The following is a 26,511-nucleotide window of genomic DNA, read 5'->3' on the forward strand; positions in this document are numbered from 1 at the left end:
GTCCGGTTCAGAGGCCGTATTGAGGCTGCTATTGATGCCAACGGTGATTATATCGAATGAATGGCTACTCTATACCTATATGCTCGTCATAGTTTTGATTTTCAATAAAAAGTTAAAAAATGTATTATTTTGTGTTGTTTTTTGTAGAAAATATTTTGGCGATAATTTGATCCCCGCTTCCTGTAGATGCCAATAAGTGAAGAGGTGTGAATGAACAATATGTATTTAACCTGTAAAAATTATTAATACATATTCTAAAATACAAACCATAATCTTTGAGTAATTTTATTTCGTTGATGTGACTCTATTTTAGGACCACCTTTACTCCTCATATATTTAATGATGAAATAATTTGAATTCAAATTAGAAATTAATATTTATTTCAAACTATGACTTTTGTTGCTCACTAATATGAATAATATAATATATGTAATTATATTTCTTTATCAGATATATATATTAAAATGCTTATATTATTACAAAGAAAAGAAAACAATTTATGATTATGCCTTGAATTTTTAATATGTTGTAGATATGGATTAATACACTTTATTAATACAAGGATGATCTGAAATGTTTTTTTTTACCTCAGCGTTAAAATGGCAGTACTTGTAAATAAAAGCTATTCATATATATATATATATATATATAGCCTCTGTTAACAATAACTCACCAAAACTCATCAATTTTATGTGGTAATGTATGAGTCGTTTGAGTGAGTTGATATAATAAGTATTTTTGAGAAATTTTATTCTAAATTTTTATTTTTCAACATAGTCACCTTGTAACTCTACACAATTCTCCCAGCGAAGTTACAGACGGGACGGGTTACATAGATGGAAGCATCAGTGGGAGATTTGTGTAGAGTAACAAGAAAACTATGTTGACAATTCAGAAAAAAGCTTATCAAAAACACTCACATCAACTTACTCGAACGACTCTTGCAAAGAAGCTGTGCATCCAAAATACGGAAGCTTTGTTAAGTAACCTTCAACAGATGACAGATAGATGTGCCTAGCTTTTATTTACGAGTGCGTCCATCCTTACGTTGTGGTCGGAAACTTTTTATACCACCCTCAGATAGTGTTTATTGTTATTGTTAATGTTATGTTTTTTAATTTGATTTTGGATATGAAATAGTGTTTGATGAATCATAATATAGAAATAATTGATTAAAAAAATAGGGAAAAGTAGAAAAATTCCCTAATATTAGTGACATTTTCTTTCTATTTTCATGGAAAATTCTTCAAAATAATTAACAATTTGCTTTTGGAAAGAAAGGGATAGAGTGGGGGGGAAGGAATAGATTGAGGCGGGGGAAACATATTTCAGGTATATATATTTTTAAATTAAAATAAGGACAATTTTTTGGATTCAGATCTTTTAAAAAAGTGGTGAAAAAATAAAAAGGCAGACTGTACAATTGGATATATATATATATATATATATGTATACAAACATATTATATATTTGTATACTGTATACATATGATTATTTGAGTGTTTTAGGAGAGAAGTGAAAAAATGAGAAAGGCAAGGGAGTACATACAAAATTCCTTGTTTATACATCTTTCTGTGAATTTGTGAAAAAATGTTTATATATATGTGTATATGAATATACTTCAAATGGTAAAAGTTTTAATAAGTGATGGTTCAATAGAATAGTGTTTACCAAAAAAAAAAGTTATAACAATGGTATCCACTTTGTTTGTGAATTCAATATCTTATTTTTTGTAAGGAATTTGGCTAGAAAGTACGTTAATAAACATTGTTAATAAAAGTATACATTTATAAGCAAAGGTCTTTAAAAAATAATAATTTGAAAGAACAGAAAAAATATTTTTTATGTTATTATATATATCTAGTAATATATATTTGTATGTATAAAGTATTTATTAAATAGGTGTCAAATCCCAAAAGTTTCTAACCATTCTGATGAATTATTGCCATTTAATTGAATAGGTAGATTTGACGATTGACGTGTGTATGCAGTAGTAGTGTTATCGATTATCTGCAAATATATGAAAGTGTGTTTAGACATGCTTCAAAATGTGTTTAATACTACTTTTTATTAATTATTTACAAAATAAATACTTTTAATGAGTGAATTATGGGATTACCTCTCTTCATAACTTCTTTCTTATGTTTAATACATAATAATTTTAAAATAAAGTAGGTTGATTTATATTAATGTAATAAAAATGGATTAAAATGTCCTTTTTGAGTAAAAACATTGCATTTTTGACGATTTTATGTTTTTTTTGGCATAGTAATGGAAAACGAACAAGTAATATAGTGTACCTTAACTTCAAATTTTGTAAATGCGTTTAATATACATCTTGCTTCAGACGAAGTAAAATGAAAAATTTAAATCAGTTTTTATCTCCGAAAGATGGAGTAGTAATAATAATCCTATTATTTTTCGAAAAAATTTCTTTAATAATGTGTATCTCGCGTTATATAAGTACATTTATGCTCAATGGTGATAGAGGGATTATATATAATACTAAAACAACTTAGAGAGTAACATGATTGTTTGAGTCAGGTTTGTTTGACTGTACCTCAAACATGGACAGCAGCAAAAAGAAAATACTCCATAAATTTTTCTTCATTAAAGGCGAAAAAGTATGTCAGGCGGCTGGAATTGTGAATAGTGTTTATGGTCTTGATACTGTAAAAGTGTTTTTCACGTAGTATTTAGATTTCGTGGATTCGGCTCCGGTAATTATGATTGCCAAGGAGACAAACATTAATGTAAAAAAATAATCGTGGGTTCCTTTTTACTACACAATATACTCTTATATGTATATTTTCATAAAATAAAGAATTATATTACTTTAATTAATTAAAAAGAACCCCTGCTCTCGTAAAACCCATGAAAAAAATTGTATAACCATTCCTAAGAAAAAAAGAACTTCATTAAGGCTAAATATCTGGCTTTTGTAATATTTAGAATGGACCTATATTCATACTCAATTGGACAAGTAAAATAGCTTCAAAGCTGTTTCTCTCACTCTCAGCTATTTTGATATTTTATTAAGACGAATTTAAAAATAGAATCACATTATTTGACCCAAAGTTTTTAGTTTGGGATGATACAATACTTCTATAAAGTTGACGTATATTAGTAACACAACAAAAGTAGTATGAGGGGTTTAAAATAAATGCAAAAAGGATTATTTAATAATGGAAATAATCAAATTGAAAGAAAAATAATTAAAGCAGTTAACATTTTCCTTATTTTGATAACTCAATTTCAGAATCTCAAAGAGCAATTCCTTCTCTTCCACAGATTTAGCGATCTATTTGTCGGAAATATAATGATCTTTTGTTAAAATCTATTTACGCTAAAATGGTGTCCTTCTTAAAAATAATAAATAATAATAGTTTTCTTTTTTATTACTCAACACAAAGTAAATGAAAACCGAGCGCACTTATACGTTGCGAGATACAAATCAATGGGCATCTATTAGAAGGTAATGATAAATTTCTATTTACTACACCTATTTTATAAAGGGATTTCAATAGACGTTTCTAAAAAAAATTTAAATCCCCCCGAGTTAAGAACCACTGCTCTAAATTCTAATGAATATGATGCATAATGAAGTTGATTTTAGTATGCTAGGTCAACCAAATCTGAATTAACAGTGTTTGACATAAACACTAGACTATAAATACTGTACATAATAAATATAAGTTGTTTAGTTTAATGATCAACGATATGACGAAATAGATAATTATGATTGATGATAGTACTTAACATATAACTTTTACGCAAGAGTTCCTCAATCTTTTCATTATAACCCTTTGATATATATTATTTATCATACAACCAGTCTGATAATACGTTTACAATAGGTTTTTTTTTCCAACTTTTTTTTCAAATTTCAATAATGGGTAGTGAGGAAAAGTTGTGATTTGGTATAAAAACTATCTTTACAATTTGGCAATGTACTTCGAGCTCATCTTTAGTTTTGACATCTCGATCAAATTATGAAAAACGACAAAAATTCTTTAAATAGTAAATATAGATACTAAAAAGAAATTTTTAGTTATTTTGCATAAAATATTTTGTGGAAAGAAACTTTTCTAATTTATAAAACAATGTTTATAAAGTTTAAAAAAAATATTATGGAGCAATAAAATAGAAAAAAAAATTTCAAAATTTGATGATCCGCGTAAGCCCGCCTTATTTTTTTACATTATTAGAAAATGAAAAGCAACATTTTGTAATATTATTTTCTCTTTTTGCTCCATAGTGTAGCTTGAAAAATAAACTATATCAATAATACTTTATTGTTTACGATAGTGTCTATCATAATTAATATATACTAAATAATTATTTGTTATATTTTCATCTTTATTAACGGAATAAACAACATTTGCATCCTTCCAAACCTTGAAATGGATGTACCACCTAAGGATAATTTCTTAGGGAAATAAAATTTTGTATAGTTTACTTTCTTGCCATGTTACAACTTTTCCAAATTAGCCGTAATCGAAATTCTAAAAAAGCTGTAAAAAAACGCCCATATTGTACATGATTATTTTTCTCTTTAGATTTCTAATACCGGACAAACTAATATTATTTACAAATCTCCAGCATGCAAATTTCAAGAGGTTAAGAGTCATTTTTTACAATGTTCTGGAATAAAATGTAGTAGAACACATAATTAGCTGTCGATTGGTAAGAAAAACAATGCTATAGCTCCACCATGAGCACACAATACAAGAAGATGATTGAAATCACAGCACTCCTCCGTACAGAATTGTCCCAGGATGGGGATTTGTTCATCTTTCTGGCCATGTCAACAATTGAGATTTTTTATTGAAGGCCAACTCCAAGAGTAGGCAGGAAAACCTCTGTGTCCGTAAACCACCTGAAGTGGCCTTCAAGAGAAAATCTCAATTGCTTACATAGCCAGGAAGATGAACAAGTCCTCATCAGCGGTGTCCAGGTCTTTAAAAACGGTAGGAGGAAACAGGGAATATGTAGACTCATTCTGTTCTTGTCTGATGAGACGAACTTTACTGTTAACCCTGTGTTCAACAGGCAAAATAACTAATTGCTGACATTTGGGGATGTAACAGAGGAGCACTGATATGTCTACAGCACCAAAACCCTACTTCATTGATGATGTTAGGCCTGGGTGGATCCAACGGGAAGACCATAAATCCCGTGTGGTTTCCTTTGGGATACACGCTGATGAGTAAATTAACATTCTGGCCACCAAAGTTCTCCCATGGATCAAACCCATCGTTGGTAATTCTCTCTAGGTATTCCTACAAGATGAATCACCTGCCCACACCGCAAAGACATCCCAAGATATGCTTCAGGTCAACATACACTTGTAGGAAAATGACTACTGTCTGATACAGAGCCCAGATCTTAACCCTCTAAAATATTTCATCTATGAAGTAACCTATTTTCTTTTGGTTTCAATGAATAACTAATAGTTAATAAATTTGTTTCCTAATTGACCCAGGATCATGGTCTTCAATACTTGTGTGTTAAATTGGGTAAATAATAACGGTTGGCCCCATACACAACTATAATAATCATTGATTCATGTAATAAACTACGTATTTTTGGCAATAAAAATCAAAGAGACCTTCTAATCTAATATATTCTTGTCTGAGATCTTTATACCTACTATTTGAAATCATTATTTAGTTACAAATCTACTTGATATTTCAAATTATTATACACTTTTTATTCTTTAACTATCTTTCATATAGGTATAATAAATGTCATTGCTTAACGACATAGCTAATATAACTTTAAATGATAATGCCCATCTCTAAAAATATATATTTTTTTAACAAACCAACCATTTATAAAAATCATAATTGAATGAAAAACAAAACGTTAAGTAAAATTATTTTTTTCATTGTTATTTTCCAACATCAAAGGAAATTATTATTTTTATTACTATAAATACTTCCTATGAAAAGATGATTATATAAATACATTAATAACATACATATATTGACCATATTATTAAATAATGAAATCCTATTTTACAATAAATAAATATTATTTAAGTATATCCTTTTACATACATAAATATTAGTATAATTAAATAATATATATCCAAATAATCATATGAAATTATAAATAGTGGTATACGTATTCTTCAAATAAATGTACATACATATATTCATTTTTTGGAACAAAAACTTTGATATGTTTAATTTAAAATAAGTCATTAGCAGATTTTAATTTTTTTGTTAATTTTTTTCAATGAAATTTTTGTTTCACCATTTATTTTGTACTTTATTTTATTTCCATTAAAAAATGAGACTCATTGTACCTAATGTATGCTCTTTTTTAAAAGTTTTTAATGAATTTTCATATATGTATCTTGAAAAATTGTTTTATAGCGTTATAATTGCAAATTTGTTTTAGTGGTTTACAGCTTCCTTTAAGTCTTTGGGTGTTTTTCAATCCCAAAAACGGATATATCCTTGTAATATCTTGTATGTATCAAATTCTACTTTATTTTCTATTTAACATAAGTAATTTATAATTTACTTTTTGTATTTAATTTTTTTATTGAAGGATACTTCATTTGTAGACTTGAGATTTTTGTGCGATATTTTTGGCCAAATTGAGCAAAAAAGAGCACTTAAAATATTAAAATTAAGTAATTTGTATTTAAAGAAAAATACAGTTTTATTATACTATTAGTTTTTTTATATTTATCATATTTTTTTAACACATTTTTCTATGTATCATTGACAAATCAAGATATTCGAAAGAAATTTTTCCCTTAATATATGCCTCGATCAGAATTTTAGTTTTAAACATACAAAAAGACTGTTCAACGTCACATTCAAACAAGTTGGAGTAGGCGATATCTTAAGGAGTCATTTTAAACGGAGGCATATCATCTTGACCGCCGTTGATTATTTTGCTTAAGAGAAAGATCAGGATTTCGCATTTTGGCATAAAAGTATTAATCCTTTGTTGGACTATTTATGAGGGATTATTCAACACGCAATTTTTTGTCAAATTTACTCCTTCTATCATTGTTTTTCGTCAGAATATGGCTCCCTCATATATCCTATATTATAATCATAACCATAATTGCATCATAACCATAATTGCATCATATACATAGTTTTACCTCCAAAAAGTTTTTTTAATGGGTTTTAATGGTAATATGTATTATTAGTATGTAACAAAAATAAAACTTGTTCTATTGATTTTTGTAAGAAGGAAGTTATGTTGAACACCTTGTAGTATCATATGTAAACTAAAAAGATAAAATAAATTCTTTTAATGCTAAAATATCTTTTGAACTACTTAGGTGGCTAAAACCCCCGTAGAACTACTTGTGTTTGGATTTGAAGGACAGTAAGGTAAGTTTTAATACTAGTTTCTACTGCAATACCCCTTTATTTAATGTTGTAATCGGTCCTTTGGTCAGTTATATAGTAAAAAAATCGGACCAATACAAAAAAGAATGAAAGTGGGAGAAGGAGAGACTGATTTAGAAATTCATTTCTATGACCAATCTAACAAAAAAATGCACTTAAATTTGCTATATTTAATTTTGCACACGAATTAATTATTTTTCTAGAAAAAACTAATCTAAATTTATCAAATTTTTAATAAATTGTAAGCAAAAAAGTTTTATTTTTTATAATTGGATATTTAATTTGTATAAAATAGTTCCATTTAGTGTATAAAACGTCCTCAATTAATTATGTTTGAGATATTCAAAGTTAAATATATATGATCAAGGCCAATCATACTTTTCATAACGTAATAAAATAAAATTGATATAAGTATTTTGTTGCATAGCTCACTTGCAATCAAATGATGTATTATACGCATCCATCAGATGTGTAATTTACAAACTACAATCCAAAACGCAAGGAGCAAATTGTACAAGTAGCAACCGAAAAAATGAAATGATTTTGTAAATTGAAGGATTTACTGTATATGAAATGAAAATAATTTAATAATCGAATACTTTATGGAGATTATATTGGTGATTTAATTTTTTTGCTATTTGACTACACATTACTAAAAATTAGAATGACCAAGTTTGAAATTAAATACTGCATTTTAAAACGAAAAAATAATAATAATAATATTAGTTTACTAATGTTAAGTAAATAAAATATACTATATTAGGAATGAAACCGTATGCAAAATCCACGGTACGTTACGAACCACGATTTCACACTGACCTCTCCTGCATATATTCCTAATTTTTTTAATGGATGGTTTTAAAAAAATATAAAAAGTATTTTCATGGTGCTCTTAATATTACATAATTATAGGTGTAGTAAAAATAAAATTCATTATTTTTAATGGATTTAAAAAAAAATTTCCACTAAAATTATCTCCTTGGCAATCAAAACAGTGTTTACATGAATCAACAATTCCCCTTATTTTACCCACATTCTTGACAATTTACCTTCCAAAGGGTGGTGCATTTTGACATCAAAATTAACGGAACAGAATCGACGAAAACAAAATTGTGCCTGATTGGCTCTTACAATTTCTGGACCAAAAAAACTATTCACATTTCAGTCTCCTGGCCTGTGTTTTTGCCTTATTCCAAGAAAAAGTGTAAAATATGGTATATTTTCTCTTCGGTGGCGTCCATCTTTACATGAACTTAAACAATACTCAGTCAGATAATCACAATCTGCAAAGTTTTTTTTTTTAAATCAAAAATCTTATCTTTCCAACAATATCTAGCGAAAACCCGATTACACTTATACAACGTGAGATACACATTACTAAAACCGTCTATTGGAAAAATAATGTATTTAGTTTTACCACAACTATTATATCAGTATTATGTATTTTTTTCCCAATACAAAAGCTCTCAAATATAATACAATAAAAAAACCGTTATGGTAGTACTGAATCAAATTCCGACTCTATACTGTACCGTCCTCGTTCTCATTTTTAGGGATGTAAATCGTCTGTGTTTTTTAACTGGCTCGTTTTTTTTGGAATTTGTAATCTGTCATTATTATTTCACTCATAAGTTGTGCACTTCCTTTTCTAAATAGATTTAATTATTTTCCAAACCGGAAATAATTTCCCTTTGTACTCATAAAAGACGGAGAGTAACCTGGAGGATTTTTTTTTTGAGTTATAATTAAAAGTCCTTGAAGTAGAATGAGAGATCCAAAATCGGAATAAGTATATCCTTTTCTATTTCCTTCTCCTCGATTGTCACAGCTGATATTAGCTCATCTAATGAAACGTCATGAGAGCTAAGTTGTTTACCTTCAGATCATTCTACAAATTGTCAGGGTTATCATGTTGATTTTTGGTTTCTTATTGTTTTTGGCATTCCCAAAATGCACAAGATTTTTACTATTACTAATTTAAATACATAATGTTAAGTCACTATAAAACTTAATTTATCCAAATTAAAAAGAAACCAAGCAACCGCATGTATTAAAAAATTTAAAAGAATCTTTTAAAATCATTCTGTTCTTCGATACTACCACAAATTACATCCACCGCATTTGATAATTATACTTTCTATTTATAATTATGTAGGCTTATAAATTGTGCACTACCATTATGAATAAAACTAAAACTATTTAGTTCAAACAAAATATTTTCTTTTATTTGATTATAATTAGTTTTGGTAATCTAAGTAAATGAGCCACCCAAAATTCTCAATGAACTAGATAAAAATATTATATTCGAACACCATCAAAACATATTATGTCATATCATAAAAGTTGTACCACCCTCGATTAAAGTTGATTAAGTCCATTTTTACCTTGTCAAATAACAATCCAAATAGAATGCTACTATTACAAATGATTTGGTTCAAAGAATTCCAGAAGAAGCACAGAATCATCCCAACGGGTAATTGTGAACGCATCTTTTATTGTTTAAAACTATCTTATATCCTATTAATTATTAGTCATTTGTTTTTTTCTTTTGTTATATTTAAATATTTTTTATATTAATGGCTAAAACATTGGGATGAATATAAAAAATACTATTACGTTCTAAAATCAAAATTACATTCTTTAAAATTCTTGAAATTTGGGACCACATAATCATAATTCCCATAAAGACGCATCAAAAGAATATGAGAATAGTGGAAACCCCATAATGTGTTATGTTTAGAACTATCCAATAACGATGACTACTGATTATTATCTTTATGTAAACTATTATTTTATAATATATCATTAACTTATAAGCAATGTATTATATACACAACGTCAAGAATCTTGAGTTAGAACTACTTATTAAACTAATAGAACCCCAACTTCTCCCTACATCTTTACAGAACACTATAGTTATGATTTTTTATTGTTCATTAATTTGGCTAAATGGAGTTGCACTGATGTATGAATTCCCAACAAGATATTCCATTTCCGACATTAGAGTTGCGACTTTTGGTGTCAATTTTGCAGCCAAAACTTATGGTTCAAGAAGCCTAATATTTGAAATGGCTATTAAACGCTTTGGAGTAATTTTGAGGAAGTTTTTACAGGTTCTGAGACCTGCGGTGCCTTATCGTTTTCAATTAACCTCTACGGATGCTTCTGCACTGAGGGAAAAAAATCAACTACCAACATTTGACTCCTTTCATCAGCTATTTAGATCGAAGGAAAATTAACCTCCCTGTCATGAAGGGACTGAATGTTCTCGAAAGCTCGCTTTTGTCTCCAGCAGAGAAATGGCTTAAGTATAGAATTCTTTCTAGTACCCTAGAGGTAAGAGCCAAATTTTTTAAACGTGAAAAACGAAAATATTATTTCTGTCCAATCGATGATGAATCAAGCGACCATTTTTATTTGATTGTACCACACTTGGACCTTTCTACAAAGTCATTTGAACATTTGGAAATGTTCTGCGAGAACATTATGGCTTTTATAATTTGAAAAGAAACCATTTTATAGTGGAAATGAAGAAAAACATAGAAACGCCATTATCATAAAGGTACACCCAATTTTATTTGTAGAGTGTAGCTCCTCGGACAATGCCCTTTCTGGTGTATTATCTGTTGTGAGACTACACATAAATGTTTTAAAAAGGATGTAGTGTTTGTACCTACTTTTATTTCAACAGTTATTTTTCCTTAGATATATTTTTAGCCTGTGTATAACTTCTATATTTTGTTGAACGGTTTTTATAGCGTTATGTGACTGCATTTCCTTTTTCTTTTGACACTCTACTATATATATATATATATATATATGGGATTCTAGTTAAAGTTCTACTTATTTTGCTGTCTAACTCTTTTTAAGTATTTATATATTTTTGTTTTATTTTAGATCCCAATTAAATTTGAAATGCATATTTTTTGTTAAATTAATAGCTATATTTTCAATTGTTGGTATAAACATACATATTTTAATTATATATTTTTCGATTCTGTTAAAACTTGAGTCATTTATTACATAGAATTCCCAATACTCAAATTGATATTAAAGCTAAAGTAGCATTAACTAAGATTTAAAAAGATACTAAAAAATTCCAATTGTTTAATGTAGCTTTACAGAAAAACAAACAAGTATCTGTACCATTTATGTAAGCTAAGTAATATGCAGCACACCGTCTTTTGTATTAACTTACCCCCCTTTCACAAGGGAGAAGAATATTTAAAAGTGATTGTACTAAGAATAAAATTCATTTCAAAAAAATAAAATGATAATCACCACATAAATCCTGAATAAAAGTTCATTTATTATATCTACATCAAAGAAAAGGAAAAAAATTTCAATTCTATATTTTGTAATAATAAATTTAATTATTTTTTCAAAGACAGAGACATAATGTCTTTTTTTTTTTTTTAAAAGAAGAAAATTAGAAGTTAGATATTTGGAAGTTGATAATAAATTTCTGATACAAAAATAGAAATTTAAAACCCAGCTATAATGTCGTCACAGAGAAGACTTTGTTTTAAAATAATTATTACTTGAATTACATCTTTGGCATTAAAATTACAGATATAAATCTAAATAAACAAAATTGTGTCTGATTGCTTATTACAATATCAGTACCATAAACACTATTAACATTTTCAACTACCTGGCATGCGTTTTTACCATTATCGAAGAATAACAAAAATATAAATAGATCGCACTCGTACAACGCCAAATACACATAATGCTTACTTCAACTATTATATGTTTGTAATTTAAGAAAAGAACATAATGATCAATAGAAACTATTATCATTGAGTACTTAAAAAGTTAAAAAACGAATATTCTTTAAATCTCATTCACTCAAAAATAAAAACTATACCTTTTACAAAATTTCATACTATTTAGCTGACAAATAAAGATAGATAATTGTTTATTTTCATTGAATTGTTACATTTTGTTCGACAAGTTCAAAATTAAAGCAAACAGTCATAATATAACTTGTCATTATGTAAAAGTATGTAATGTAAAAATAGCTTTTTAGTGTTATAATCCTTTTTTTAATATGGAACCAAGTTTTTAAGAAATATGTACTATGTACATGATATGTCTGAAATTTACTTTGTAAAAAACAGGGAAAAATTTTTTTTTGGTAACTCTTTCAAATTTTTAACTCAACATCAAACAACAACTTATTGCAACGCAAACGTGTTTTTTTTTACCGATAACAAAATGGAAAATTAGACTTAATATTTCTTCAAAATTGGCCTTATAACTTTCCTCCTTAAACTTTCTAAATCGATAGAGACAGGCATCATGGAATTTTAAACAGCTTTCAAAAGTTTTGGGGAACGTTTTTGACAATTAAAATCATATTTTACTAGCATAAGTATAGAATATTATGGGGCATGATCATTGTTTACAGATATTAGTTTGTAAACAAAGCACTAGTCTAGCAAGAACATAATACAGTTCCCTAAAGGGAAATATTAATAAATATTAGTGAATGTTACTCACATTGAGGGGACTGTGAAAACTCTTTTCCGAATATTTCCTTTTTTTCAACAACAGGTTACAGACAGTCACACCACCTTGCAGATAATATATATATATATGTATTGTGAGTAATCTAATTCTATTAGATTACTCACAATACAGTGCCCTAATAGTGGTTTTGTTATTGGGAGGCGGCCCTGATTGGGATGACTATGGATGACTCACTAGTAAAATGAGATGTCAAGTTATTCATAATTTCTTTCCGTGAAAAACGAACTATTATAAACAAATAAATATAATCTAACTATCGTACGACATTATAAAATTTATTAATCCAGTTTTTTTATGCTAGGATCTTATTATATATAGTACATGAGTAAGTAAATTTATATTATATCCTCGTTCATATCCTCATTTTATTCTATTTAATCCATAATTTTGGCTTTAAAAACCTTTAAAATCCAATATTATATTATGTTTGGATGTAAAAACATTAAGGATGGACCAATATGGAGTTGTACTGTATTTCAGTTCGGTAGGTTTTTACACTCGGTCCAGTACGTATACATATATGTAACCATATAGTAAATATTTTGATATTATAAAATTTTAGTTTTTTTTATATTTTATGTATAATTCTTTATAAATATTTAGGCAGCCACAATTATAGAATAATTTTCTTTTTTCATAGTTACTTCGAAGTTATTAGTATTTCTTATAAAGATTTCCTTTAAACATCATCAACCAATGAATAGTTATGGATAGCGAATTTGATACTACATGTACATTTGTATTGAGCAAAACAATTTTTTCGATATCTGACAATATTTGAACATTTTGAAAATGTAGAAAAGCTCATTTTTTTTGCAATAAAATGATGAGCTTTCATGTATAATAGTATTATATAGCCCAGGTATATTTTATGTCAACCTTTGTTTTTTTAAAGAACTTAAGCATATTTATGAATAATTTATCCGTCAGAAAAGAAGTCATTAAATAATGATATATCAAAAAACTTGGAAACTAAAATAAATCTATTCAAAAAACATTTTACTATTCGTACCGAACCGTTGGCTTAAGGTACTTTCCCAGTTCTAATAAGTATAAAGATTGAACTATTTTGAAATTGTAGTAACAATATAATTATTTGTATCAATTTAAGCTAGTTTTTATTAATAAAACAAAGTTACACTCCTGAGGTATTATAATAACATCCACTCTTGCTTCTTTCAATCTCAAACGAATGTTTCATTAAGGAAATTAGGGCATTTATTTATGTGATCATGAGATATAATTTGGATATTCTGGGAATTGAGTCAATTTGACTTAATTGAATTAAACCTCTGGCTTTTTTGTTTTTGCAAAAAATATTGCTAATTGATGTGAAAAGTATTTCAAAAATAAAATTAATTCAACTTAAGAGCCAAAAAATAATTACGAATGTATAAAAACATGTCAACAGGTGCATTTTCTATAATATAAAGAAAAAAAAGGAGTAAAGAGGAGTACTGAATAAAATAACTAAAATAATGCAGACGTTTTGTTCAACTATGTATATATTGAATGAGTGCTACGTATGAGTGTGCAAATAAAAAAATGGAGATTAACACTGAGGATTTTTTGAGGTGTTATCTTTATCTTTTATATTATTAAAGCAAAATTTGTATGTTCCTCAATGTCTAATAACTCCTAAGAATACTTGTTACTAGTGCTAGTACATAATACTTTTTGAGGCATCGATATTGACAGTGCGTAATGGGATTGAAGAATTTTGAATTGTGACAATTTCAAAACTAGATGTGTTCATATGTTTCATACAATTGATTAAGAAAAACACTTTTTGCAAATAAACTCATGAAATTTAGTTACCAACACAGCTCTACATTCTTGCAAGGGCTCACCTTATTAACTACTTTTTAATGAAGCTTGTAGATCAATTAGGTTAATACTAACACATAATAACGCATTACTACGAGTAAAAAATAAAATAAAAATTTTTATTTGTAAAAGGCTTATTCAAAGTTATACAGAATAGTTGTTATTGGTTAACAAAATGAATGAGGAAAATGCAATTTCACCCAAAAAAGTCCACAATATTTGGTTGTCAATAACCAAATAATTATTAATAATACGTTTAATTCTACGTTGTTACGTGGGTTGTTAAGGGGAAAAAGCGAATGCACAGGGTGGTCCAGATAAATTCAAGCAATATTTAAATGCTTGTAACTAAAAAAAACTAAATGGAGAGGAACTATAGAAATTGTATTATTTGAAGGCTTCATTTATTGCCATTCAATTATTCATAATGAGATAATACAAAAATATGGTTCTCCCCATTTTTGTTCGTTCGTTATACGCCTTTAAAAAATTTTCTAACATATCTGGACCATCCTGTATTTATCCTTTCTTTATTTGGTGTCTGACTATTCACATGACAAATTGAGTACAGGCTTTCATTTAAATGGTATAATTGTTGTTGAATAAAAAATAATGGCAAAAGTATTTTATTCCTTCTTCTAAAATGCCCATAAAATTCAGTTACAAATACACTTTCTATTTTATTACGATATCTGTTAGGAGGAAAAGGAAAATGCATTAATGCTTCCTTCATTAACTTAAATATCATACTATGAAGTTATATTTGTTGATAATTATCATCTGTTTTATTCTTATTTTAATTCATTTTTCTAATCATCTCATTCTGACGATATTTTCCAATAGATTGAATTATTCTAGAAATACTCCTACATAAATTATATAACATCGAATTTTCAATGTAACTAAATGATTAACTATCATACATATACTCTTGCTTAGTTGTACAGGGTACGTCAACTTAATTTCTTTTTTCAAAAATGCGTTAAATCAGAAAAGTTTTATTTTTGTTTCATAATAATAGTACGCATGTAATGTTTTGTTTTGATATCAAATAGGTGACGTCCCCCATTGTTGAATTAAGCAAACTTGAGTTTTTTAATACCTAGTGATTTTAGCTTCTATTTTGTTTCTCTTAAAATAGTTTTTCATATAGAGGTTTTAGGGGGGAAGCTATAAAAAGATACAAAATTAAAATACCAAGTTATTTTATTCTAAAATTGTGGTTGACTGGCTTACTTGTAATTAGGGATTTTGATAAAGTCTTAAAAATACTGGGGGTTCTATAATAAAAGGTCAATCAATCGATCGATATGACCAAGTTTGACCATTTCAAAATTCTTCTATGCTACCAGATTTGATATCTTCAATGTTTACTCTCTAAGAATAATTATTTTTGAGCTATTTGCGTTCAAAGAATTTTGCAAATTTCAAATTATAGAAATGTATTTAAATATTTTTTTTTTGTATATCAAAAATTGAAGTAATTATCTGAGTTTTATAAATTGCGCATTAAAAACTCAAGAGCTAAGTTAAAGTTTACTTAATGCTATAAGATATTCTTTCCAACAGTTCATTGAGAATGTTTTTTTTTTCCGACAATAAACGTAAGTTTCCTCACTACATACTCCAACGCTTTATAATAATTTATAATAACTGACTGTATTTCAGAGAAACTTTAGAATCTCGTATCCAGAATGAAGTACTACTTCTCCAACCTGATTACCACGCACAATAAAAAAGGAAGTTATGTTTCTGCAGACTGCAGTGTACAAGGTGCCTAAGCTATCTATATTTTACCAGTTTGGCGTGCTCTCTTGGACAAAAATTGGGGACTTAAGCAGTTGATATTGTTTTGTTTTTAGATAACTTGTTCAAACTTGCAACAGTTGAAATAAAAATGTAATCAATGGATTTACTCGCTGTCCCAAATATTTGTAAAATGCACGGAACCCTCCATAAAATCCTAGCCTATAAGTTTCAGTTTCAGCAATCACCTCATCGTTCGATCCATATCTTTTTCACTAGAGCATTTTTTTGAATTCTAAGAAGAGCCAGTAGTCAATGGGAGCCGCATCTGGAGAATACGGTGGGTATAGCAGCAATTCGAAGCGCAATCCGTATATTTTTTTCATTGTTTTTAGAGACTTGTGACACAAGGTAGTAGATGAACAAAATACCTTGAACATCCCAAAATACGAAGGCCAAAACCTTACAGTCCGACTTATGGATTTTTGCTCACTTTGGACCGCTTTCTCCAATTCTGTCCCCTGAGCTGACGATCGATTTGACTCTGGTGTGTAGGGGTGGATTCAAAATTTATCCATTGTCACATAAGGCATAAGAAAATCCTTTTTAATCAAGTTAAACAGCCCCATACAGCTCTTGGAATCATCAACACGTTGTTACTTTTGGTCCACTTTGAGATAACGCGGTACCCATTTGGAAATCCCCTTTTTTATGGACAAATGTTGATGCAAAATGTTGAAAACACTGCTTTTTGATATTTTTAAGATCTCAGCTTAATCAAGCAACTTCCCTTTTTAGTTTGTTAAAATAATTTTGTGGACTTTTTTGATGTTTTCCGGTATAATTACCTCATTAGGACGTCCAAAGCGTTCAGCATCACTAATGCTTGTTCGGCTACGTTTGAAGTCAGCAAACCAACGTTCCGCTGTTGCTTTCGATGGAACTGAGGCCGTATAACACTTATCAAGCCAAGTTTTTGCTCTGACGATTTTTTCCCATCAAAAGCAATGCTTTATCAAAACACGAAATTCAGCTTTTTGCATATTTTTCGAAATAAAAAAAGTTGTGTCACTTAGAGTACTGTAATTTCTACACAAATGATCAGATTATCTTGAAATTTTGACACATGACGTATGAAGGATGGATCTTTCCATAAATAATATTCATTTTGTATTAGTAGTGCCATATATACGTCAGCCTCGGGACTTATTAACGCACCGAGTATACATTAACCATCTAGTGAATATCAACAAAATATAAAAACTTAAATTTAGAAAGTCTCATATTAATATGTGATCTTTAAAACCAGAAAAAAACAACCTTTAAAAACATTTAGCATTATTTCGTTGATTGTCCTTTTGTGGAAATACTTGAAGAGTTCTTATCAATGATCATAGAAAAGACGATTCCACAACATGGAGGAAATTAAAGCTTTAATTTTCATTGATCTTTCAACCAAAAAATCGTTACACGAAAGTCAAGTCATGTATTTTTCTTTGTTAAGTGCCAAGTCTTTCATTTCATCAAAGCTAACTAAGTGTAAAAAATTTTGCTAGCAAAATTTAAGTTTAATAATTATATCTGCCTCCCCGAAATATTATGCCTTTTATCTCAAAATCCCAAGCTTGGATGGTAGCTCCTGATTCTACGCCCTTAAGGTGGTTTGTTATCGTATTTATGATTCCTTACAATATTATTCGACGTTAAAGGGGATCGTTCAATAGTATGGACATTTTATGAACACATCAAAAAGTATTAAATAAAGGAATTTTTCACTAGTTTTACATTGTTTTTTTAAAAATTAGTTAGTTAATACTTTTTAAGTTGTTAAGTCATGGTTAGGTAGTTTAATTTTATGCTATAATACTTATTTATGTTTTTTCTAAAAAAACTTCTTAACATTTTATATCGTTTTAATTTTGTATGTACATTATGATCAATATAAATAAAAACCTAATTAAAAAAATATATATTCTCAAAGGTAATCTTATATTGTTGTAAAAAAAACTTAATCATATCTTTTTGTTAGGCAGGGGAAAAAGTAATTTTGTATTTCTCGTACCTATTTCTACAAATAAGTATATCTTGTTCATTTTTGGTTACATTGGATCATAAGATAGAGCGTTGTAAAGGTGTGAATGTAAACTACAAACGTTTTTGTGATAGTATTGCACATTGCCAGTTCCGTCGTGAATTATCGTGTGTCAAGTATGGATATCTTAAAGGAAGAAATTCATGCCCTCTACAATGAGCAACTAAACTGTTTAAAATTGGTGATCGAACAGAAGTGGGAGAAGCTCCGGGACCTCGGATGGGAAGTGCTTATGCATCCACCCTATAGTCGTTACCTGTCATTAGTGACTACTAACTGTTCCTGTCTATGTCCAATACGATAGGTGTACAAATTTGGCGTCAATAGAGGACAGTGAAAATTGGTTGTCCAAGTTTTAGGCTTCTAGGTAAAGGGAATTATGAAGTTTGATTCTCGTTGGTAAGAGGTTACCAAACAGAACAGGGCATAATAAGTTTTAATCGAATGATTGTAACAATTCCTATAAAGCATTTGAAATAAAGATAAAGATACGAAATTACTTTTTTCCCAAACTTTTACATAAAAACGCATGACCCATAAATATCTATAAATAAACTTACAAAAACTTTATCCTAATAGAGTCGACTATTACGACGTGAGTTATTGTCATAATTGTAAGATCCTCCTGAATAGGGATCCTGATCACCTCCTCTATCCAAGGAGCTGTTACGTCTCACTTTGGGGTCCAAACCAAGGGTATCTATAGGGATACTTCTATTTCCACAATCACTTTTTCGCCGCCCGTGTAAGCGCCCAGATGAAACTGGCAAAAGACATGCACTATTGTTTCTTCGTTGGGATGTCTTTAAAGATTCTACAATGAAATGTAATCTTTATTGTAATTTAAAAGCAGAAAATCACGATTAAAATTGTAAAATAAGGCCATGAAATAAGTTTAAAGAATTGATGGATTGAGAATATATTAATATATGTTAAGGGATATTAATAATATTATATTATAAAAACGAAGCAAACCCAATTTTTTGAATTCTAAGGAATCATAACTCATAAAAATGAATCAAAGACCCGGTAATGAATAGGAGGTATGCTTCGTCTGAGGTGAAAACTATTATGGCTTAAAATAAAAAAGGTGATTACTTAAATCTATTAAAATATAATAAAACCATGATTAAAAATAAACATCAAACATTTAATAATATGTATATTAAGAAAGCACTTATAAAATAAGTGAACCATTCAAATTCGAGAACAAAAACTCTTATAATAACAATGAATACTATTTCTGTTGATTTTACTTTCAGATGAAATTATATAATATGTCATATGTACAGCACACCATTATATTTAATTGTTACCTATCATTCACAGCTCCTTATGAAGTTGAGTTTGAAAATGTCAGATATTTAATGAAGATGAAAAAGGGTAGTCGAATAAATAAATGCTTACATCAAGTACATTTACTACCAAGACATGATGAGTAATCATTTCACTACAATAAAGAATTCAGTTTTTCTTTCCTTATATTAAATTTCTACAAAAGTGGGACGCTAAAAAATAGCGTCCGCAGGATTTCATTTTTGAAGGGGCAATTTTTTTTTTTTTAAATTTCAAATTTTTGGCCGCCCCACAATTTGACAAAATAACATTTTTCTTTAGAAAATAAATCCTTTTTAGTAAAAAAAACTCTTTAATTTTGAACTTTTTAAATAGAGTAAGTGCTCGTTACAAAAAAAATAAAGATTAAGTTTTTTATATATTTATAAGTTGTAACTGGTCAAACTGTACCACCATGAAAAGTTGAAATTGTTTATTTTTTTCATTTATTTGAATATATTATTTTCTATTATGAATGTTGAGGGAGCAGGAGGAAAAAGAAGAAGAATCTTGAGCCTACGTCACAAGAAAATGGCATAAAAGGGCATTGCCAAGATTGTAGACGTCCGTCTACAGACTGTTTACAATGTTGATAAGGGCATCAAATCTTTAAGTTATGGTCGAAATTGAATTGGAATTAGTTAATAAAACAGAAAAAGGATGCCGGTTTGAAGTCTAAAATAATGTCGGACTCGGCTGTCATAATGCACAATCTAGCTAAAAGAAAAGAATATCAATGGGGGACTATAACTGCAAAGAGAAGTCATATATATTAAAAAAGTTGTACAACTTAATTATTTTGTTGTATTAGCCAAAAAAAAAAAAAAAAAAAAAAGTAAGCTCATTTTTTTTAATCATGTAGATTTTGTAACGAATGCTTGAGCGCCTCCTGTACGATACATATCCTATAAAATGTTTTATATTTGTTTTTTGAATATGATATAGCAACAACTAAATATTTTTACAAGTATATTTGTTTCAATCATCAAAACTTAGCATTAAATTATATATAAACATACATATCGGATATTTTACTTATAGATTATTTTTTTTTTGTTTTACAATACAAATTTGAAAATCTGTTGAAACATAAATGTTCCTCATAGTCATAAAATCCTTACCTAAATTCTTTGTTCACTATTTGTATTTAAACATGCAATTTAAGGGTGACATTTAATCATGCAATTAGTACCAACTAAGTTATAATTCAATTTATATATATTTTTTCTTATATTTGCTGAATTAAGAAAACAAACATATTTTAATTTATTTTATTCTGTTTTTATATGGATTATTTAGAATGTTTTTACAAATTTTAACTAGTTTTTATATTAAGTTAGTTTCAGCAAAGTACATTTATTTTTAAATTGACGCAGTAATTCAAAGTTGAGAATATTGCACATTTGAATAGTTTCAGGCTTACGATATTTATGCCTATTTTTACTCATTCCATTTCTTAGTTTATGAATTTGATGAATTACTCCTAATGCACATTATTAATAAATCTTAATGTGCTTAATACCTTTCCTTACCTTTCACATGTTCTCAAACATGTGTCTTATATAATTTTATAGAGGGTATAAAAATAATTGATCAATTTTTTACAGAAATATCTGCTACACTGACTCATTATATCTTTTTATAACAAAAAAGATAATCCCTTTACCTAATAACATTTCCGAGAGCAATTTATATTTAAAAATAAAAAAAAACAAAAATTCAAACTTTGAACATTTAATTGAACATATATGTAAACATTTAAAAAAAAGTGTTTGTAACACAATCATTAAAATTATAGAATAAAGAAGTTTGGAAATCATGGAAAAAAAAAAAAAAAAAAACTATTATGGAAAGAACTTAATAATGAATAGTGTCACTACTAAGAAAGAAAAACTGAACGTATTAAATATTTTCAAATTTTATTTATGGATGTTTTTCTCATGCTCTTACATTTGTAACTCCATGGTTGAAAAAAAAAATTGCAAAATGCATCTGAATAATAAAAAGAAAGTACTGATAGAAGAATTGAGAACGTCCCCAATACTCATTTTGACTTTTGTAAATAGTCTATGTTCATAAAATATTTTCGTAAAATGAACTAAACATAATTGAAAAAATAAGAAACAGAAAAGGGAATAATTGTGTTTGTAAATGACACTCTAGCAAAAAGGGGGAAATATATTGGATTTAAGAAAAACTATCCATGTTTGTCTTTTAACAAAACTGACTGAATAAAAAAAAGAGTATTTTGAAATATAAATTTTATGAGTTTAGGTGAGATTTTTGTCATCGTTTGTTTTATAAAAACGATTTTATCTCATCTATAACTATCTGTAAGAATAGATTGGAATAAAAATGAAGATAGAAATTTATTAATCCAGACTATGAAAGATGAAGAAGAAAATGAAGGAAAATGTAAATATATATGTAAAATAGAAATAAGAGATTGAAATATTTGTATTATTCTTTATTCCCTTGATTCGTTTTTAATGAGTTTTTTTTTTTTTTTCACATGAAGACGCACCTTTAGAACTTGAGTTGCTACTTCCTCGTCTTCTGAGGGACCCAATAGAGGAATATAAGTTGGAGTAAGAAATGGCATCGTTTAAAAGTGCACTACTTCTTGAGGAGATCATTGTCATAGAACCTTGGCTATACTCGGCAGATGTTCTTCGTGACTGAGGACATGATCGTGATTGAATACTGACTCTTTGATGAGTATTCAGATGAAATGAACTACTTGGGCTATTTGTATTATAATAGTTTGAGAGGATATCTGAACCAAGAATAGAGGATGAGGATTTTCGTGATGGAAAAGTGTATGGGATTTTGGGAGGAGAGGCAATATGATAGGGTTTACGATAAAGGCAACTACTTGAGTTTGATGAATATATATTTGGGTTTCGAGTCGTATATGAACTTTGAACTGAGGAAACAGGAGGGATAAATTCTTGAAAAGAATAAGGCTCACGTTGATGATAGGATTGCCGAGTTTGATATGCTGTTGATGAAGAAAAATTTCATCTGAATTTTCAATCTAATTATGTAGTTATATACGAGTCGAGTTCAAACAGTAACGTGACTCTTCAAATTTTGCGGACAACCTATATTTGGTTTGCTACATTTTTTTTTTGTTAGTACATTCGAAAAAGAATGTGAATTTATTGTTTAAAGCTATATAATATGTTTAATTTGTTTTTTGAGAGGCATAATTGTTAAAAGTATTTTGTGTGTTCTGCAATTTTTTTTGCCATGTTGAAAACATGGATAAAAGAATAAGCGTTATATATATATTTTGAAATGCAAATAGATGCTCAATAACACTTGAAATGATGACAGTGGCATATGGTGAAATAGTTTTGAGTTAAATTTTTTATTTATTTATTAGTAGAACAAACTATTTCAAGATGGCCGAGAAGAGGTCAATGGCAAGCCTCGCTCTGTACGCCCAAGCACGTTGAAGCAGTGAAAATAGTATCAGAAAATTTTGTTCCAAAACTGCTTAATTTTGACAAAACGGAATAGCCGAATGAACTTGCTAATGAGGTGTTGTCATACGTCAAAGATAATCGTGATTGTGTCAAAAGGGTTATAACTGACGACAAATTATGGATACATTGTTCGGATATCAAAACCAAAGCCAAATCGTCCAAATGGAAGATAAAAATGCCGTATAGCCAAAAATTGCAGAACACTCAAAATATTTTTCACCATTATTCCTCTAAAAAAAACAATAAAAAAAACATATTTTATAGCTTTAAATAATAAATACATATTCTCTTTCGAATGTACTAACATAAAAAATATAACATAACAAATGTACGTTGCCCGCAAAATTTGAAAAGTAACCTTACTTCTTGAACACACCTCGTATTTAAGTGCATATTACGTACATATTTAATATAATCGTATGTAATATGTATTTTAGATATGCTTTGAGAGCCGGGGGGTGGCTATGAAGCTCTCGTTAAGTAATTGTATCATGTAAAGATTACAAACTCTTGTAGAGATTGAACATCTGTAACATAAATTCTATTTGCTAAATTTACCCTTACTGTGCCTACTATGTGCATATATGCCAATGCTCAAAATAAAAGTTCAACTACTACTAATAATAATTACAAAACAAATTAATTATACATATTATTAGTTACTATGTAATTAATCAAAACATGCAATTAAATAAACAATTAAAGCTATTTAATTATCCAAAAATATGCACCGACTTATGCATATTGTTTGCTATATATGCTTTCTACAAGCTTGAATTAGCGATGTATGCAGCTTGTCATTATTTAAGAAAATTAATTGCAACATAAAAAATAAAAGCTATTTTATCTTGCTGGGAAAAATTGGATCCATGATTATAAATAGTAAAAATGCTTTCTATATCCTAAAATAAATGACTAATAAATTAGTTTCAAAGGCATGTCCCAAAATTATATCCTTGGAAACTACAAATATATATACATTGGACTATAATACAAATTTAAATAAATATGTATTACTATGGATTTAAAAAAAAAAAAAAAAAGAAGCAAAACGTATAATAGATTCATATTTTCAATATCCCTTCAAATCATTGCAAAACATATTTCCCTATAAACGTTTATATTTTGTATTTCATTAAAAATAACACTGTAGTAAAAAAAAAATCAAAAAAAAAAACTTGCAAATATGAGGAAATTAACTAAATTTGAGTGTACATACTATGTACTATACAATTAAGCAAATTTCATAAACTAATTTGTAGATATTAATTTAACTCTCCATTAATGAACTGGGATATTATAAACCGAATTTTGTATAAAATATTTCTTATTCCTTTGAATCTATATTTCATCGCCATTTTATTTTTTAGAATGGTCATGAAATATTAAATCAGATTATATCCATTTCTTTATTTATCTTGACAAGGACTTGTTTTTGATTTATTCATATATTTAGAAATATTTTATCGAGGTTATGTGAATTTAATTAAAGTAGTTCCTTTGTTTTTATTTCTCTCAATGTGAGGACTGAGACGGGTAACGTTAGTTGCAAAATTATAATATTGTAGCTATTAGTTTACATAAAACATGCATTGATTTTCTAAAATGAATATTCCACAGAACGATAATGTTCTTACTATAAGGAGAATAAATTTTATCCTGTTGATACTCCAAACTTTTGTTGTTTTAATTAATTTAAAATAAGGATATATTTTTCCTCAATATATTTTATTCATACAACATTTTTATTCATTTTTCATATTTTTAATTGATATCGATTCAAATTTTAATGCCAAAATTATTATAATCATTTAACGGGGTTTATCATAAAAATAAATATATATTATTATATTTTTAAGATTTTCACTAACGGAAGGTTAAAGTAGATCTCTCATTAGTTTTGCAACTTAAATTAAAATAATATTCTACAAGTTAAAAAGAAACACAAATGGTCAAAATTGAGTTTAATATTAAATTATCGACCTAATTTATTCAAATCACCCAAAAAGAAAACAAACTTGCAGTCCATTTTCTCTAAATTTGATGACACTTCATTTACATTTTAATTTTTTCTCGCAAACATAACTTTTTTTTCCCAATTGAATATTATCTAACTAAAATATTAAAACCCTTTGTTCTTTGTTATAACCATAGAGTACAAACAATTTTAAATTCAATTTTTCAAAAAACTAAAAAAACTTGAGAAAAAGTTGACCTGATATTTGGACGTAGAAATATTTTCTATTGTTGGTTGATTCGAGGTAGAATATTCCTACTAAAAGTGTCATACTAACTATAAAAGTGTTAATTTTTATCTATTTATAAAATGCCCGCCCTTCACTTCTACAAACGTGTGTTTTTCATCAATACTACTACTGACTGTAAAAGCCAATACATTTATATTTGGAATTTTATGTTTCCTTTATTAAAATTTAATAAATAATTTTATATCATTTTTAAAATTTTTTTAATGTAAATCTACTTAAATATGTATTTAGTTTATGTATCAAGCATAAATATTTAAAGGATATTTTGACTTTTACTTCGATAAATATTTTTTTCATATTATGTTCACTTATGAAGGGATACTTATTAAAAATAGGAATTATATTTCTTTTTTGATAGACAATGTCTGTTAACAACAAAGAATGTATGTAATTATATGTCCAATGTTTAATCTTTACCTAAGTCCATGGACGACTGATCCTGTCTGACTGAAGAGTAGTCATCCGTATGTATAGAGATTTGTTGTTGCTGTTGGGATTGCTTATTTTGTACTGATTGATGTGTGTCATAGCGACCATAGCCATTTGGATTTTGAAGAGGGTACCATTGAACTTGATTATTCACATTCAGTAGTGAAGCACTCTCGAGAACCAATTTCCCTGTAAGTAAAATTTAATTAATCTAGAGTTGATGAATTAAACTCTCTGGAATTTTTATAACAAAGAAACCTTTTTTTTTAAAATATGTATACTTCTTGCTTTCTTGATAATCAATAAACTTCTTTGAGTCTACGCTATGTACTTCTATTAAAAGGAATGAAGGAATGATATTTAAAAAAATAATAATAAAATAGTATAGTGAACTAAGGGTTTTTTGA

The 26,511-nt window shown here is 27.9% G+C and overlaps 1 protein-coding gene across 6 annotated transcripts in view; it reads right to left on the minus strand.

Moving 5' to 3' along the window:
• Nucleotides 1-363: 363 nt before the first annotated feature.
• LOC121118611 (uncharacterized) overlaps nucleotides 364-26,511 on the minus strand; it is a 239,474-nt gene continuing 213,326 nt past the window's right edge. For 4 of the 6 annotated variants that reach the window (XM_040713187.2, XM_040713188.2, XM_071888222.1 and 1 more), the window contains exons 12-15: nucleotides 26,093-26,293; nucleotides 22,442-22,918; nucleotides 19,143-19,396; nucleotides 364-2,010 (exon numbers count right to left, since the gene is read on the minus strand). In XM_040713187.2, the coding sequence (XP_040569121.1) occupies nucleotides 19,155-19,396; nucleotides 22,442-22,918; nucleotides 26,093-26,293 (920 nt within the window). In that variant the 3' untranslated portion in view covers nucleotides 364-2,010; nucleotides 19,143-19,154. The remainder of the gene's footprint in view (nucleotides 2,011-19,142; nucleotides 19,397-22,441; nucleotides 22,919-26,092; nucleotides 26,294-26,511) is intronic. The other 2 variants (XM_040713189.2, XM_071888223.1) reach the window with 1 other exon arrangement.

The sequence above is a fragment of the Lepeophtheirus salmonis genome, chromosome 5, assembly GCF_016086655.4.
Source record: "Lepeophtheirus salmonis chromosome 5, UVic_Lsal_1.4, whole genome shotgun sequence".
Taxonomy (NCBI): domain Eukaryota; kingdom Metazoa; phylum Arthropoda; class Copepoda; order Siphonostomatoida; family Caligidae; genus Lepeophtheirus; species Lepeophtheirus salmonis.